At 37.1% G+C, this 16,093-nt stretch overlaps 1 protein-coding gene across 1 annotated transcript in view; it reads left to right on the top strand.

Moving 5' to 3' along the window:
- ZC2HC1A (zinc finger C2HC-type containing 1A) overlaps positions 1-7,927 on the top strand; it is a gene marked incomplete at its 5' end in the record, with an annotated part of 33,192 nt that extends 25,265 nt beyond the window's left edge. Inside the window, 3 exon segments of the mRNA XM_081996414.1 lie at positions 2,502-2,624; positions 6,865-6,972; positions 7,678-7,927. Of these exon segments, the coding sequence (XP_081852540.1) occupies positions 2,502-2,624; positions 6,865-6,972; positions 7,678-7,864 (418 nt within the window).
- Between the last annotated feature and the right edge of the window lie 8,166 nt (positions 7,928-16,093).

Genomic DNA, 16,093 nt, shown 5'->3' with positions numbered 1-16,093 from the left:
TAGGGATCGTTTGCATGTACAGATTAATTGTGTATGCATGTTTCATCTATGAACAATTTTTTTTTTTTTTTTTTTTTTTTTACTGGGACTTGGAAAATTACCTGATGTTTTTCAGTACGGCAAATGAACCCTTAGAAATTGCATTGTCATTTTTGTTTTATTTTTGGGATAAAACTTACTATTTAATGTTAAGCTGATCAAAGTTACACCTTCTGGGAATCATGTCTGTTAGTGACACATCCAGTACTGTCTTACAGCTGAAATGCAATATGAATGGCCCTCCTAAACATTATCAGTAAATTTTAAATTCCACTTATATATTTGCCATACAGCATGTAAAGCCTTTAAAAACATTATATTTTAAAATAGCTTGTTTGTTTCATTAAGACTATAACTTACACCGCTTCATTCAATGAAATCAAGGTAAATAATAAGTCGCCTTGGTGGTCTTTGCATTTCAGAAGATTCTTATGATTACTCTTTTTTCATTAGTACATGAAAGGACTATCAGCTTTGGGTCTTTATGGGTTGGGTTTTTGGGGTTTTTTTGAAGTGTGAAAGAATACTGTATTCATTTGGGGAATATCATAACTGCTTCTAGGTTATTGCCTTCAGTGTTCTACACTGTAGGTGCCTGGAGTTCACAGATCATATTGATGAATTGCTAAAGGTTCAGAAAAGAGCTAAGAAGATCATGGTAGGTTGAGGTATGTGTCTTGCAGTGTCAGAGAGCTCAGTCTTGCTTCTCAGTCCCTGTGAAATATGTAAGAGTGTGTACTTGGTCAAACAGGAATTGATTAAGCATTTCCTGAGTTAATTAGTTTGAACTAGAACTGTTTGGGAAGAGGAGTGGGAAGAGGAACGCTAGGGGAACTTATCTTACAGCCTGCATTATTTGGGGCTAAATTGTCAAGACTAAAATCTCAAGTGTTCCGTGCTGACTTTATAATGATTGAATATCATGTAGCATTGTTGAATTTTTGTTCCTTATGGGGAGATTTCCTTTGATGCTTTAGAGATGTAATGGGGATTGCAAGGTTCACACCAGAAGCTTCCCAAAAAAACAAATTATGTTTCAAACTTTATAGCTTCTGTGCCTTTTAATATGATGTCATTGTAGGAGGAGTATGAAAAGTAGTATGATATGGGTGTTGGAGAGACACAAGAGCCTTTTTTTATATATATATTAAAAGCTATATTAAAAATAATGTGCTTCCTTGACAGTAATTAGCTGTTTAGTAATTTTCCTGTCATTGTAGTTTATTAAGGTTTTATGACAGGAATCAGAAAAGTGCACAGTAATTTTAAGAAGTTATTTCTCTCAGTGTGAGTGTGTGTTTTGTTGGGTTTGCTTGTTTGTTTTTTCCTTCTGACTTCCCTTTAGGGGTGGGAAGTTTACAGAAGAATTAAGCTTCAGCTACCCAGACATTTCCATCAATCTTGCTTGGTTTGTTTCTTTATAGTTTTTTAATTTCAAAAAGATCAATAAAAATACTCTGTCATCATTTTCCAGTTAAGACTTAAGTTACTAGGCTTTTTTAAGAAGAAACTTTGGTTATATTATTGAGGCAGGAGGGAGATATAATGGGCTTTTTGCCAGTTTTACTCTATGGTTTAAGACAATAAATATGAAGAACTTTGGTTGAAGACCTAATTTTTCTAATATAAGTTGTGGTTTCTCAAAAGCTACAGTTCTCCTTATGATGATGTGTAGGAGGAACAGTGGTGTGTTTTATTTGGGATTGGGTTTTTTTTAATTTAATTAATGTTTTTAAAATTTGATTCTTGGTTTATTCTTTTTGGTTTGGAAATTTTATCCATAATAGTAAAAACGTATTAAAGTATTGCCTATATGTATAGTACTGTCTATTGCGAGTAGGTTTTTTGATATTAAAACAAAGTTGTTTTTCTTTCAGGCTTTCCTCTGTTCTTTTCTCATCTGCATAAAAGAAAAGAGAATGGAAGGCATGTTATTCTCTCTGGGCACTTTGTTCAGCCTTTACAAAAAAAAAAAAAAAAAGTGAAAAAGGAAACACTTTCCTTCTTGCTAATTCTAAAGTTAAGGAGGCTTGTACTTACATCTATATTATTTTCTAACATCTTAATAAAGTTACTGTGACTTGTAATTATGAGCCCCCTTTTCTAGATGTGATAAGTTTGACGTTATGAAAGCCATTCTTAAAAGAAAACAGGTCAAATGTGAGTGCATTGTACAGATTGTGAGGATAACTGGCATTAGTTTTTTGTTTTGTTTAACAAAGAATAAAAAAAAAATGTATTGGAAACCTAATCCAAATATAAGGCTACAAAATCCTCTCCTCTTTAAAGTAAGAGCAACCCTTTTGTTTGCTGGATTGTTAAAGTCTGATATGTGCGGTTATTTAGTCAGCGGGAATTCTTTGGGAATACAAGTATTTAACTGTGAGCACTTTAATTTTTTTAATGATAATTTGAATAGCAATCTAGCAGTCTCCTTATGAGTACCCCTTTATATATTTTAGTAGTGAGATGGACAAGTTAGGCCCACCACTGCGAACTGGAAGAGATGTGCAAAGGTTTTATGACACTGATACAAAAACAGACAGTACCATCAAAAGACCAAATGAATTGTTGCCTATGAAGAAGTAAGTATTACAAATCAGCGTGGTTTATCTGTTTTGCAGAAATGTTCCACCAAAGCATCAGAATAGTAAAGGTGTGACCTTGAGAGACATCTGCTGCCCAGTATGTCTTCAATATAAATGCTGTGGGACAACAGTTTATAATATAATTAGTATAAGTATTTGTTTCATGCTATGTCAACAGCTTCGTAGTAGGACAGGAAAGATGAAGACTTTTTCTCAGATTTGATTTCTTCTGTCACTGATTGATGATGGACCAAGAATAATGAACTTCTATCTTTGTAAACCTGAGATAAAACTGAATTTGCATTGTTTAAAGCTGAAGTAAGCATTTAAGCCGATAACTGTACAAATACCTGCCTTACAGGCCAATGTTTTATGACAAAGTAATTTTATTCTCTTAAAGTCAAATATTTATCTCCTACTTCTGTAAGATAGCTGTGGTGGTCCAAGAATGTAAGCAAGGCAGACTTTGTAATGAGAGGTAAAGTATTTTATTAAGTCCAACTTATCTCATATAAAGACTGCTGAATATTCAGCAAGTTTAAGATATAAGTTTGGAAGAAAGGGTATTGCAGTCTTTTAAAAAGGAAATAGATATTATATTGTGGTTAACCCTTTGACATAATTTGGAAAATGCCAAATTCAAATGAGCTGATTCTTCATAAACAATACCATATTGCAAAAGAGAAATTAGTAATGAATTATGTGGCACATATATGGAACGTAATGCTTAAATAGTATAAATATGTCTAAGTGTCTTAATGCTGCTTTAGTGTTGAAACCAAAGCTGAAGTATCTTTCAGACAGGGCAAGAATATTTCAACTGGGGTTTCTATTTGAAGAAGCTAAAGGAATGAAAGTGGGGGGAGCTTATTTTAGACAAACAGGATTTTTTTTTTCTTTTGCATCTTTGGGTAGAGCTGTAAATCCTGTGAACCACCAAAAACCAAGTCAATTTTTAATTTTATAATACATTACTAAGATGTTGAAAATTTGGCTTTGCGGTAGCCCCTATCCATAGAGCAGTTCTCTTCTTAAGAGAACTTCTGAAAGAGTATAGGCATTTACTCTTCTCTTCATAACATCACTGTTGTTCTTATTGAAATGTCCACCGACTTCATGGATTAAATCTGCCTTCCTTGCAGGAGGTTATTCAATATGTTATGTGCCAACAGCATTCAACAGATGTAAATAGCTACTAGGCCGTTGTTAAATTGAGCATAGCAATGTGGATGGTTACAGTTTATGGCAAAGTGCATGCCATTAGTTATAAGGAATTTATTTATGATTTTGCACAGAACTATGAACTGTTGTGGGTAACTGATAGCTGTCAAAAATACCTGAAAATGCCCTGTCTAGGAAGCAAGCTTGATATTTCAGTATTTTATGGCAAAATCCAACCACATTGTGAATGTGTAAGTAGAAAAAGACACGCTTGTTTTAAAAATCTCTTTCAGTTTTTCATTTTGCAAGCAGTGGTAATTCAACTAGATGTACACAGTTGTAGACGGCGCAGCCTGCTACTGCTGTTGATTTACTCATCAAAAATGGCAGAAATCATTGCAGTTAATTATCAGACTCCTATTGAAGTTTCTAGTCTGAAAATAGATTTGGTTTTTTCTGTATTTTTAGAAAGATAATAGGGAAAAATTCTAAAGAAATTATGCAGAGAGCTATATTTAAACATTTCAGAATTAAGACATCCTGTTAAACCTTTAACGAATGATGTTTTGTCTGTTCATGGGACTCTGCCTCCCTCAATAGGCAGGCTGGACAGTGCATTTTCAGTCTGGCTTTTCAGTATTTTGGCTTTTCTTTTTTCCTAGTTTGATCTGTGGCCTGTATGCTGTACTAGACACCATACAAATCATGTTTTTAAGACATTGATTTCTGGGAAATTTCTGTAGTATACACCTGGAATTAAAGCATCAGGTGAATTTTCAGAGTACCTAGTGGGATGAGGGTATATTATACATATTTTAGAGAATTGAACAGTTGAAATACAGGAAAAAATAGTGGACAATATTTCATGTTAATTTCTTTCAAATATCTAGGACTACTAGCTTTATGTTCAAAAACATTTGATTCAAAGTACACCGTGGAGAGACTTCAGTTTAAGAAATTAATGTTGTTAGTTTTAAAAGGTAGTATTTTGGTCCTAAGTTGAAAAGCCAGAGAAAACTGAGTCAGTAATACTTCTGAAGAAATTTGTTTTAAATTACTTGTAGTTGTCTAAACAGGAATTGAGACAAAATTCTGTTCTTTGCATCATCTGATCATCACTGATCTATGATTATACCATTTCTGTGTCTACAGCTGCATTTTTCTTTATCTGCTTTTCTAGCTTCCATAACAAGTAAATTAACAGTCCAATATGTTCTTTCCACTACTGAGCTCTAATTTTACTCAGATATATGCAAAGGCCACTGTTCAGTGTGAAATGAGATGGGGCAATAACACAAGATAGAGTATTTAGCATGTGTACTCTTGTGCATACTTGTAACAATGTAATTTAGGTTACATTTAGAACTTTATCCTGGAATTCCATAACTTCTGCAAGACTGACATAGCTTTTAATAGGTTTTAATTCTGATACAACTTATGTACTGCTTTTCAGTCTGTACAGTATTTTTTTAAAATAAAACCATCTTTAGAATCTCCTTGCTAAACAAGAGGGCTGACAGGATATATAATGGAGAAGGTTGGTGTTCTGCCCAGCAAGCCAGAATCTTTGATGGTTTCACTCTACCTGTTGCGTGTAGAAGCCATTCTTGTTAAACTTGAATACTTTAGTTAAATACAATTTCACTTGATTTAATCTTATTCCACTTTTGTGCTTAATCATTTGATCACTTTTCCACTGAAGTTTTTAAGTGATGGAAGGAGCTGAAAAGCCATCTTTAGCCTATACTCATAACATGAAGGAAGAAATGTTTTATGCAACATGTCTAAAATTCAGGAGTTAATATGTTCTTCCTCAGTTGTGTCAGTGTTGCATTTGAAGTTACTGGAGTTGAATGCATTTCCTTATACATACTCTGAAAACCAAACCAAGACTAAGTTGTTCATAATTCTGAAAGGAGCAGTTAGGTTCATCTTAAGGGAAGGAAAAAAAAAAAAAAAATCAGCTCTGGGTTTTTGTTGCTGATTAGGCTCTTGGTGACTAATTTTTTAAATGGAGTCTTGTTATAATTTTTTTTTTTTTAATGTCCGTGAGCCAGTCCCAACTTAAATTTCATTTATGCATTGGTGTTCAAGAATGCGTACAGAAAAACTTGGTGGGTCATGCACAAGATGTCATAGTCCCTGAAGTCTTGCCAAAGAAGAAGAAATCCCAGTGCATGGTAATTCCTTTGAGCAATGATGAAAAGATTCTGTCTTTGGTCACTGATGAGAAAAGGATGCCCCTTCCTATCTCTTTTTCTTAATGTTACTCATATTTTTCAGAGGATTCTGATATTTCTCTATGCATCAAAGCAAGCAGTGAGAGGTTCTGTATGTTTAGGATGTGCTATTTGTTGCATACTGGCTTCTCATAAGATCTGTGAGTCTTGAGGAAAGCAGCTTTCGCAGCTATGTGGTCATGCTGTTGAAGCCAACTTTAAAAACTCTGTGATAGACTAGAAAAAAAATACGCCGTAATGCCCAACTGGATAGACTTTCTTTACTCTCCTCCTTCTATTTATAAATACAATATTTATGTTTTGAAGAAAGAGGCTATACAGCATTATCTGAGAAGTATGCATCCTAAATAAAGTCTGTGGCTATGAAGAAAAAAATTCATGTTGGACAGAAAGTATTGAGAATATGGCATCCTTTCCACATATTTTTTTAAACTATTAAGACCTGCAGTCAGCTGCATTGTGTTTCTCTGAAAGCCCTGCCAGTCCTAAAAAGTGACATGTAGTCAGTCAACGTAGACATTAGAACACACTAAACAACCAGTAGTGCAGGATCTACCTGTATTTTGGTGTGATAGCAAGTGAAACACATGAACAGGAAGAGACTTGCTGTTCTGTTTAGCTTGTCATTGTAAGATTCAAGTCATACTCAGTCCAAACCATGCAGGTTCATGCCAAAGCTCTTCTATCTGCCCTTGGTAGGAAATAAGTTATATTTTTCATACAATTAATTCATGTGTAGATTGTTGAATTAATTTTTTTATATAATTTGTAAATGCCTATTCTTGTATATATTTCTCTGTGTGTATATAAATCATCAGATATTTATTCTGTTTTAGAGGCACAACAAAACCACGGACATCGACCCCTCCTAGTGTGGCAAGAACCATGAGCACGGGTGCCCTAACAAACAAAAGAAAAACTAGCAATTCAGACAGTTACCTAAGGTAGCTTTTAACTTTGTGGATTTTGTCAGCAATAGAACCTTCATTAAAGGGGAGTACTTATTACAAAAGAAGTTGGGGAAAATATTGTTCTCTGCAATAGTTCTCTCAAACTCATGGTCAATATTATTTGACATGTTTAAGATACTGAATGTATTTTGCATAGTTATCATCTAACAGAATACCTTTGCCATGAGCTGTCTCAGATGTGCACAGAAGACACTTAGAAATGTCAAAAACCTCCTAGGAGCTGTTGAAAAAAAAAAAAAGTGAATGGTCTTTCAAATGGGAAATGAGTGGTTCAGTTCAAAATTAATGAAATTTGCATGCTAAGCACACAAATGGTGTGTTGTCTTCCCTTTTAAAGGGTAGGATAAAAATTGTATTGCTCTTTTAGCCTTTCTTGTTTTGACAAGCTAAGTTTTAATTTTTCAAACACTCCAGTTAATGTAACTAGTGAATCAAATTTTTGATACTGTTCCTAAAATTTTGGCATAGTTTGGTTTTCTTGTGGGGAAGGTGGATACCTGGAGATATGTAGGGGAGTCTGGGTGGAGTTATAAGGTGTACCACTGTAAATAAATAGGATATGTAGGCATGAAAATGATAGTAACCATAGCAGTAATTCACTGCAAGGATTAGAATAACTTTGCATCAAGTTATACTGAACTGAGTTACTTAGAATGTTCTTTATCTGGGGATTTTCAGATCTGATGTTAAAATTGGGTATGACAGTGGAGACTACCCATCCTCAGTCAATGGAGGAAGTTCAAAAAGCAGCGAAGGAAATTCACCTGTACAGTTATCAAAGTTCTGCCATGAATGTGGAACAAGGTATCCAGTGGAATGGGCAAAGTTTTGCTGTGAGTGTGGAATTCGAAGAATGGTTGTGTGAACACATTCTTAAAAGCAAAAAGAAAATGAGAAATTGGAAGCATCTGCTATGTACTGCTTCATGGAAAGCTAGAGCACTCCTTCCACATAGACTTCATGCTGCAAACGTGTTGAAACATCATATTGTAATTTTCTGAGTGCAATCTTCTGGTTATGCAGTTATTTATAAACCAATATATATACTGTATATAGAAATAGCAGGTACCTAAAACTGTGCCATTCAAGGAAATACTCTTTAATCTCTTAGAAATATTTAAAATTAAGGCAAAAATGTGTTAAGTAACTTAGGTAGCAGAAGTTGTTCAATGTTATTTTTCTTGTAAATCCTACTAGATAAAAAATTATTTGAATCACGTATGTAGGATAATACTTACCCATAGGGAACTAGCCATGAAGAATTCGGGCTTGAAAAGTTTCTCTGCGGAGGCATTTTTTTCATATGTGACAATAACTCAGATGCTATGTTCTAAGTGAAAACAACATGAACAACTGCTTATAAATTCCTAGTTAAAAGTGCACATGGATCCCGTTAAACTCTTTAACAGTAATATCCTAATCGGACTTTCCAGTTACTTCCTAGAATTTATTTTTAAAGAATCAAAGTGGAAAAAGTACCTGAGAATTCTGTTCACATGTAAGAAGAAAAGCAAGATTTTTGTGTGTGGCTTTCCATGTTCTGTTTTCCCAGTAAGAACTTGTTAATATTTTTATGTATTTATAAGGACAAATATGGTATTGTAATTGTATTAAGTTTCTTTTCTTCAGAAATACATGTGTTGTTCCTCCTGTGCTCTACCATAACTCGCGTATCTAAAAGTTTTGTGCTTTTTGTCTTTAAAGGTTTCCAAAGGTCCCACTCCTTTTTTCTGTTCCCTCGTTTCCTGAAGGAGAGACAAAGTCTATGTTTATCCTACCTAAATGTTGAGCTCTTATTTTGAAAATGGCTTTCTTGATATATCCAATAAAAAAAAAAGAGTTGCATAAAAGTGTATGTTATTAGAGCAGTAGAACTTGATGTAAGTAGTGACTGTGACTTTATTCTTATTCCTGTGCAAATAGCACAGCTTACATATGAGTGCATGATGGAGTAACTGTGCTCCATAGGTTTATGTGTTAACACCTTACATGTTTTTTTTGCAATTTTGTGTATTGTTGGGCTCTGAACAGCAGCCTCTTGAAGTTAGTAACAGGCTTCACAGTAATTCATTGTGAAGAGGGGTCAGGCCCTGGAAGTTGTTTTTTTAATAAATTACACAGGATATTAAAACCATTCACAAGCCAAAACACTTAACTTGTATCTGAATGTAGTAATTTGTTTTGTGAAGTTTTGCTTGGAAGTACTGGCACCATCTTAGTAATGCGTGAAAGAACAATCTGAAAGAACTTAATCGTGCCTTTCCCACAATAAATATGCTTTTTGTCAGAAATGGTTACTTTTAGCTCAGAAACACCATTACTATCAATTCATATAATTTCTTTGTAGCTTATGCAAAATATAATGTAGTGCTCCATGACAGTATTATGATCGTTGTTTGCATTCTGAAGACTTGTGAGTACAATCAACAGGGTCAATTTTGAAGAAAGCATGATCAAAGAAAAGCTTCTCCAAAGCAGGTACCAGTCTTGGAGAATGAGAGGTTTAAGAGTCCTGATGTAGTCATGTTGCAGGCAACAAACTATTGATGTTTTAGAATTAGTTCAGTGGTGTGGAATTGTCTTACACTTATTATACAAAATTATTTTTAGAAATTATCCTTCATTCAGTGTGGTCTCGTTTTATTATAATTTGCCTAAGCTGGCTACTGGGCATGGTAGGATGGATGACTGGTAATGCTAGTTAGAACTGGCAAATCTTAACCAAATTATATTCTAGGTAATTTAGGCTCTAGGATCCATATTTTGGCACATGCATATCTGTACTTGGAAAAATTGGAATCCTGCATCCTTTGCATAGATAAGCCTGCTTTAGAAAATTTGCCCTGGACTTGGGCCATGGAGATCTGTGGACTGAATTATTGCAAGCTCAGTGTCCATCAGCAAAGGTACAAGTCCAGAATAGGTTTGATCAGTTATTGAATCTACTGAGGAATCAATTCCTTTGTCTGACTTGATGCCTTTTCTGCTGGAAAAATGCATTTTACCATTTATTGAAAATGCTTTCTACAAAGGGAAGTTTAGTAAGGAAATAAATACCTTCCAGGTTTTCCAGGATTGCTATAACTAGAAAAATGTATTGACTGTTTCTCCTTTGAATTGTAGGTGGTGGGTTGCCTAGTTTCAAATCAATTCCCATACAGTTACCATAATTTCTGCTTTTTCAGCTGTTTGTGTAACTCTTTGCTTCCAATGCAGCATTTAGTAAATTACTCGAGTGACACATCATTTACGTTATTTACATATTTATGGTTTATAGGAAGGACTAGACAGGGCCTTAACCAGAACTGAAAGAAGCATGTTAAAAAGATTTTTCTGAACTTTCAATTTGGCCTTACAGGAAGGTCTAGTGAAAAATAAATGACTGTTGATAGTAACATTGGATAATGTGTGTTTGAATCTACAATAAATATAAGCAGACAATGAAAATTTAATTGACTATGCAGTTTACTGCTGTATAGTGAGACTATCAGAGGCCTAGTATGTTTCCACTTTATCAACTGGTTTTGTTACTGAATGACATAGGTTTCTAAAGTCTCTGATGTTACAGACCGTAGACTGTATTACCCAAGTTACCAGCACAGATCGCTGTAATTTCACCTCAATGGAATGTCTGTTACGAAATAGCAGATCTGTTTTCATAATACCTCTGCAGACCTGAATATAGGAAACAAATTTGTTACATTTAAAGAAAAAATAAACTGGTAAGGGAGATGGACTCTGAATTTTGAATCTTTAGGTACATTATTTGTGTCAAGAAGTTTTGGAATTTAATTTATTAACGACCTGGGTCCAAACATTCTTGCCTTAGCCCTCCCCCCTGCCTTTATGCCTTGATTTTCATGGAGGAAAAAACACGGATACATACATTGAAAGGAGAGTGTTCCAAAAAGTCTCAAGAATCAAAATCGTGATAATTGTGAGGATAAAAACCCTAGATGAACTATGCATTACTAATGCACTTCACTGATCGGCCTAAACTTAGGTAGTGTCATTCTCCGGATGCCTTGTTGACAGATATTTAACTTCAAAGCCTAAATTCCTTAGAGTTCCTGTGTACAATTAAGATGATATGATTACTCCATTTAGCATCTGTCTTTCCAGTTGTGTGTGTGTGTACATATATATATATATATAGGGGGTGCGCTTGAGTGCACACGTGTGTTTTGTGAGAACTTGTAAGTTACACAAATGTAGAAAGTTGTTTTGCTAAATCAAAGTTGATACAAAACAGGACTGAATGCTGCTGGAGTCTTGTGAAGCCTCAGACATTAAACTAATGTAGTTACTGTCCATTTAAAGTGAAATCTATTTATGTGATTGTTCTAATGATTTCTATACCAATGCCTGGCCCTATGACAGACTTCCTTTTACTGTCTGCCACTATCTTCCTAATGTGCTTACTAAGGTTCTTCCGTTCAATTAAAAAAAAAATCAAAGCTAAAATTCCATATAAAGGAACAAAAGGCTGGTTTTGAGGTCTGGCCTGAGGGTGTTTGCATTCCCATTCTGCTTTTGTGAATATCTGTTACACAAAGGGACATCTCTGTGCCAGAAAGCAGTGCAGGGTCATTGGAACTATACTGATGTAAGTGCAATGGAGTTACGGAAAATACCTGCTTCAATAGTAAAAACAACATAGCATAAGTCTTAATTTTTGTATGATGTATCTTACACGGGTTTATATTTATGCATGATACTCACACCCTAGGTAGCTTCAAAACTGACATCTTCAAATATACAGTAACTTCAATAGATGGTTATTTGGATAATCATACCCTTAGTCTTACAGACCACTTCCAGGGAGGTGGGCAGGGGGAGGTGCTTTACCATCCTTTCAGCTTGTACCTATGAAACAGCAGTCAGGCAGAAGTTTTGGAACCTGCCAAAGAGATTCCAAGGAGATGCCCGGAGGGGCGTGGAAGAGCTGGAGCCGGAGGGCTCCTTGCCCGGGAGGGAGGCGCTGGCGCCTGGGGAGCTCTCCATGGTGCTCCTGGCGCTGAACCTGCTCCTGCAGTGCCGCAGGCAGCAGCGACTCAAGCTCTTCTTCCATGCGTGTGCTGCAGGTAGCGAGGTTCACAGGCTAGTAACTCCAAAATGTGTTTTAAAACCTGACCCAGTCTTCAAGCGTCATGGAATTTCTTTGTCATCTAAGAGAAACTAGCTCTTAATTCACCATTGCAACTGAGAGTTAGTGCATGAAATGCAGTGTGCAAAGAGAATGGTTTCATGATGCACATTTATCAAATCAGTGGAAGGAGGTATGATTGCAGTAGTTTAAATGCTAATAAACAAGGGATGTAGCAGTGCACACTAATGTAGGCTATGTAATTAGTCTGAGTATAAAATGAAATGGTATTGTCTATGTATTGCAAAGTTCTCAAGAAGTGTTAGTTTCCCTCATGTAGATTTTGTATGTGTGCAAAGAGCAAACTTACTACAAGCTTTTTTTTAATCTTGGCTGACAAATTTGTGATTTGTAACAGCACTTTTTGCAATTTTAAGTCTTTGCAGTTTAACTAAGCTATGAATAATTATATGGGTTGTATGACAGGTAGAATTTTCATCTTTGGTGAAATTGGTTTTGGTGACTGGTGAAAATAGTTTTATTGCCCTTCAAGTACAGGTCATTCCAACTTGTGATGATTTTGTTGCTGTTTTGGGTTTTTTTCAACTCACTGAGTAAGGTTTGAGGTACCTAATCGTGTTGTTGAAATAAATGTTGGGTAAAAGATTCACTGGCTGTATTCAGCAGTTACTTGGTTGATATTTTCTTTCCAATATTCACAATATAAGAGATTACTCTTGCATACTAGTTTGTTTGGTGGGATTTTTTTGGTTATGTCATTCCAGAATATGCATTTTTGGAGGATTCTACTTAGCCCTATTCCTTTTCATACTGCCAGAAAACAGCCTATTCAGATTTTCTTTTAAATAATTACTGTCTCTTCTTTACAAAAATAAACAATAGGGAAATAATATTTCTCCAATGCAAACATTAACGTTTGAGTCTGAACATCAAATATTCAGTTTAATATAGTGGAATATTGAACTTAAGTTCTAAATACTAGTGCATGGTTTACCATAGTTCTATATTTGTATCTGGATTTCTGGCAGAAACATGAATGGATTTGTGTCCAGTCTGTAACGAGTATTCTATGACTGTTACAGTACCTACTTTATATGATTGCTCTAACTCTTGGTGTTCATCCTTCATATGATACTCAGTATGCATCTTCATAAGTTTATTTATTGATGTTCCATGTTTTTAAATGAAATGTTCATTCATGCATTTGAGGTGATTAATTTTGTCAGCATTGCATTTATTATGTTTGCCTTGCCCCTCAGTACATTGAATATTTGTGTTGTGACCATCCAGTGGGGTTTTTCTGCAGAATTCCTGGGTTTGTTTGCATCTTATTTGGTATATTGTGTTTATTTTAAACTGTCAGTTCTGTTTTAATTAATATATGTAAATCGCCACCTAATGCTAATTTGCCACATGTTAACAATAAAGCAAATATGCCAATAAAACTTACTGTGATGCACACATTTTTGTAGCCAAATGTGAAATTGTCTTAAATAAAATAGTGTAGGGATAGGTAACATCATCTCAGCCTCATGAATATTGTGATGTCTTTGGTGTCAAGTACACCAGACCTGATGTGAGGACCATCTGCTGTCTTCTCCTAGTGGTTGGAAGAGAACCACTTAGTTATTCTTTTCAAAGGATAGGTTTTTTTAATTGACTTGAGAGATGACATTTGGATTCCTCATTCACCTTGAAAAATACTCTGTACCAGACACTTAAATCAGTGTGATTTGCTTATATAAAATTAGCTATCTCTTCTTTTTCCCAACTATATGGAGAGTTTATCAATGTGATACTGATAGTAAATAATTCTTTTTTCTTTCTTTTTTTTTTTTTAATAAGGCTGTAAGGTATAATATATAACCTAAGCTTGATCTGGGTTTGTTCTCCTTTTTTGATATATTAACAACAAAACGAGAGGCAAGGAGAATCTCCATCCCCTACTGGATATGGCGGGGAACATTGTCTCCAAGGACGAGGACAAGGCTGAGGTACTTAATGCCTTCTTTGCCTCAGTCTTTAATAGCCAGTCCAGGTATCCACAGGGTATTCAGCCCCCTGAGCTGGAAGATGAGGATGGAGAGCACAATGTACTCCTCATAATCCAGGAGGAATCAGTCAAGGACATGCTAAACCACCTGGACACCCACAAGTCTATGGGGCCTGATGGGATCCACCCGAGAGTACTGAGAGAGCTGGCGGAGGAGCTTGCCAAGCCACTCTCCATCATTTATCAGCAGTCCTGGTTAACAGGGGAGGTCCCAGAAGACTGGAGGCTTGCCAATGTGACGCCCGTCTACAAGAAAGGCCGGAAGGAGGATCCTGGGAACTACAGGCCTGTCAGCCTGACCTCTGTACCAGGTGTTATAAATGATTTAGTCCCAAACAGGATTCCAATTCAAATTTACAATTTATTAAGCGAATAGAGGCAAGCAAACAGCGCTGGGTGTGCCGGGAGTCTCTGCTCCACCAAGACGCATGCGGTTCAGTTCCTGTTCCTGGTTTATATCCTGTCCGTTAATACATATTCATGAATAGGCGTGTCTTCTTCGGCGCATGCCCTCTTCTTCTAGAATCTTCTCGACTCTTCCTCAGTGTGATCCTGTTCGCCAATACATATTCATGAATAGGCGTGTCTTCTAATACATATTAATGAACAGGCGTGTCTTCTTCAGCGCATGCCCTCTTCTCCTGCTAGAGTCTTCTCGAATCTTCCTCGGCGTGCCCCCAGGATGACCCCAAACCTTATGCATGCACTTTCTTTACACAATACTATGCGGTCAGTGGTCAAACTGGTTTGAGTTGATATACCAGCAAAGTAGTTTAACTTTCTCCTGTAAAATGCCCCTTTTTATGGTGCAGGAGAAATCCATGAAAGTACAGAAGATTACACTTCATCACACGAATCAGATAAACATATTTCACACAGGGAAGATTATGGAGCGGTTGGTCTTTAGAGTGCTCACAGGACACCTGCAGGACAACCAAGGGATCAGGCCCAGCCAGCATGGGTTCGTGAAAGGCAGGTCCTGCTTGACCAACCTGATCTCCTCCTATGGCCAGGTGACCCGCCTAGTGGATGAGGGAAAGACTGTGGACGTTGTCTACCTGGACTTTAGTAGAGCCTTTGACAGTGTCTCCCACAGCATTCTCCTGGAGAAACTGGTGGCTCGTGGCTTAGAGGTGTACTCTTCGCTGGGTGAGGAACTGGCTGGATGGCCGAGCCCAGAGAGTTGTGGTGAACGGATTTAAATCCAGTTGGCGGCCAGTCACAAGCGGTGTTCCCCAGGGCTCGGTTCTGGGGCCGGTCTTGTTCAATATCTTCATTGGCGATCTGGATGAGGGAATCGAGTGCTCCCTCAGTAACTTTGCAGATGCCACCAAGCTGGGTGGGAGTGTTGATCTGCTGGAGGGTAGGAGGGCTCTGCAGAGGGATCTGGGCAGGCTGGATCGATGGGCAGAGGCCAACTGTATGAGGTTTAATAAGGCCAAGTGCAGGGTCCTGCACTTTGGCCACAACAACCCCATGCAACGCTACAGACTTGGGGAGGAGTGGCTAGAGAGCAGCCCAGCGGAAAGGGACCTGGGGGTGCTGGTTGACAGCTGGCTGAACATGAGCCAGCAATGTGCCCAGGTGGCCAAGAAGGCCAACAGCGTCCTGGCCTGTATCAGGAATAGTGTGGCCAGCAGGAGTAGGGAAGTGATCGTGCCCCTGTACTCGGCACTGGTGAGGCCGCACCTTGAATCCTGTGTTCAGTTTTGGGCCCCTCACTACAAGAAGGATGTTGAGGTGCTGGAGCGTGTCCAGAGAAGGGCAACGAAGCTGGTGAGGGGTCTGGAGCACAAGTCTTATGAGGAGCGGCTGAGGGAACTGGGGTTGTTTAGTCTGAAGAAGAGGAGGCTGAGGGGAGACCTTCTCGCTTTCTACAACTACCTGAAAGGGGTTTGTGGCGACGAGGGTGTTGGTCTCTTCTCCCAAGTAAC

The sequence above is a fragment of the Phaethon aethereus genome, assembly GCF_964289735.1.
Source record: "Phaethon aethereus genome assembly, chromosome: 2".
Lineage (NCBI taxonomy): Eukaryota > Metazoa > Chordata > Aves > Phaethontiformes > Phaethontidae > Phaethon > Phaethon aethereus.
The sequence above is the reverse complement of the archived record's forward strand: the minus strand, read 5'-3'. Positions and strand labels throughout refer to the sequence as shown.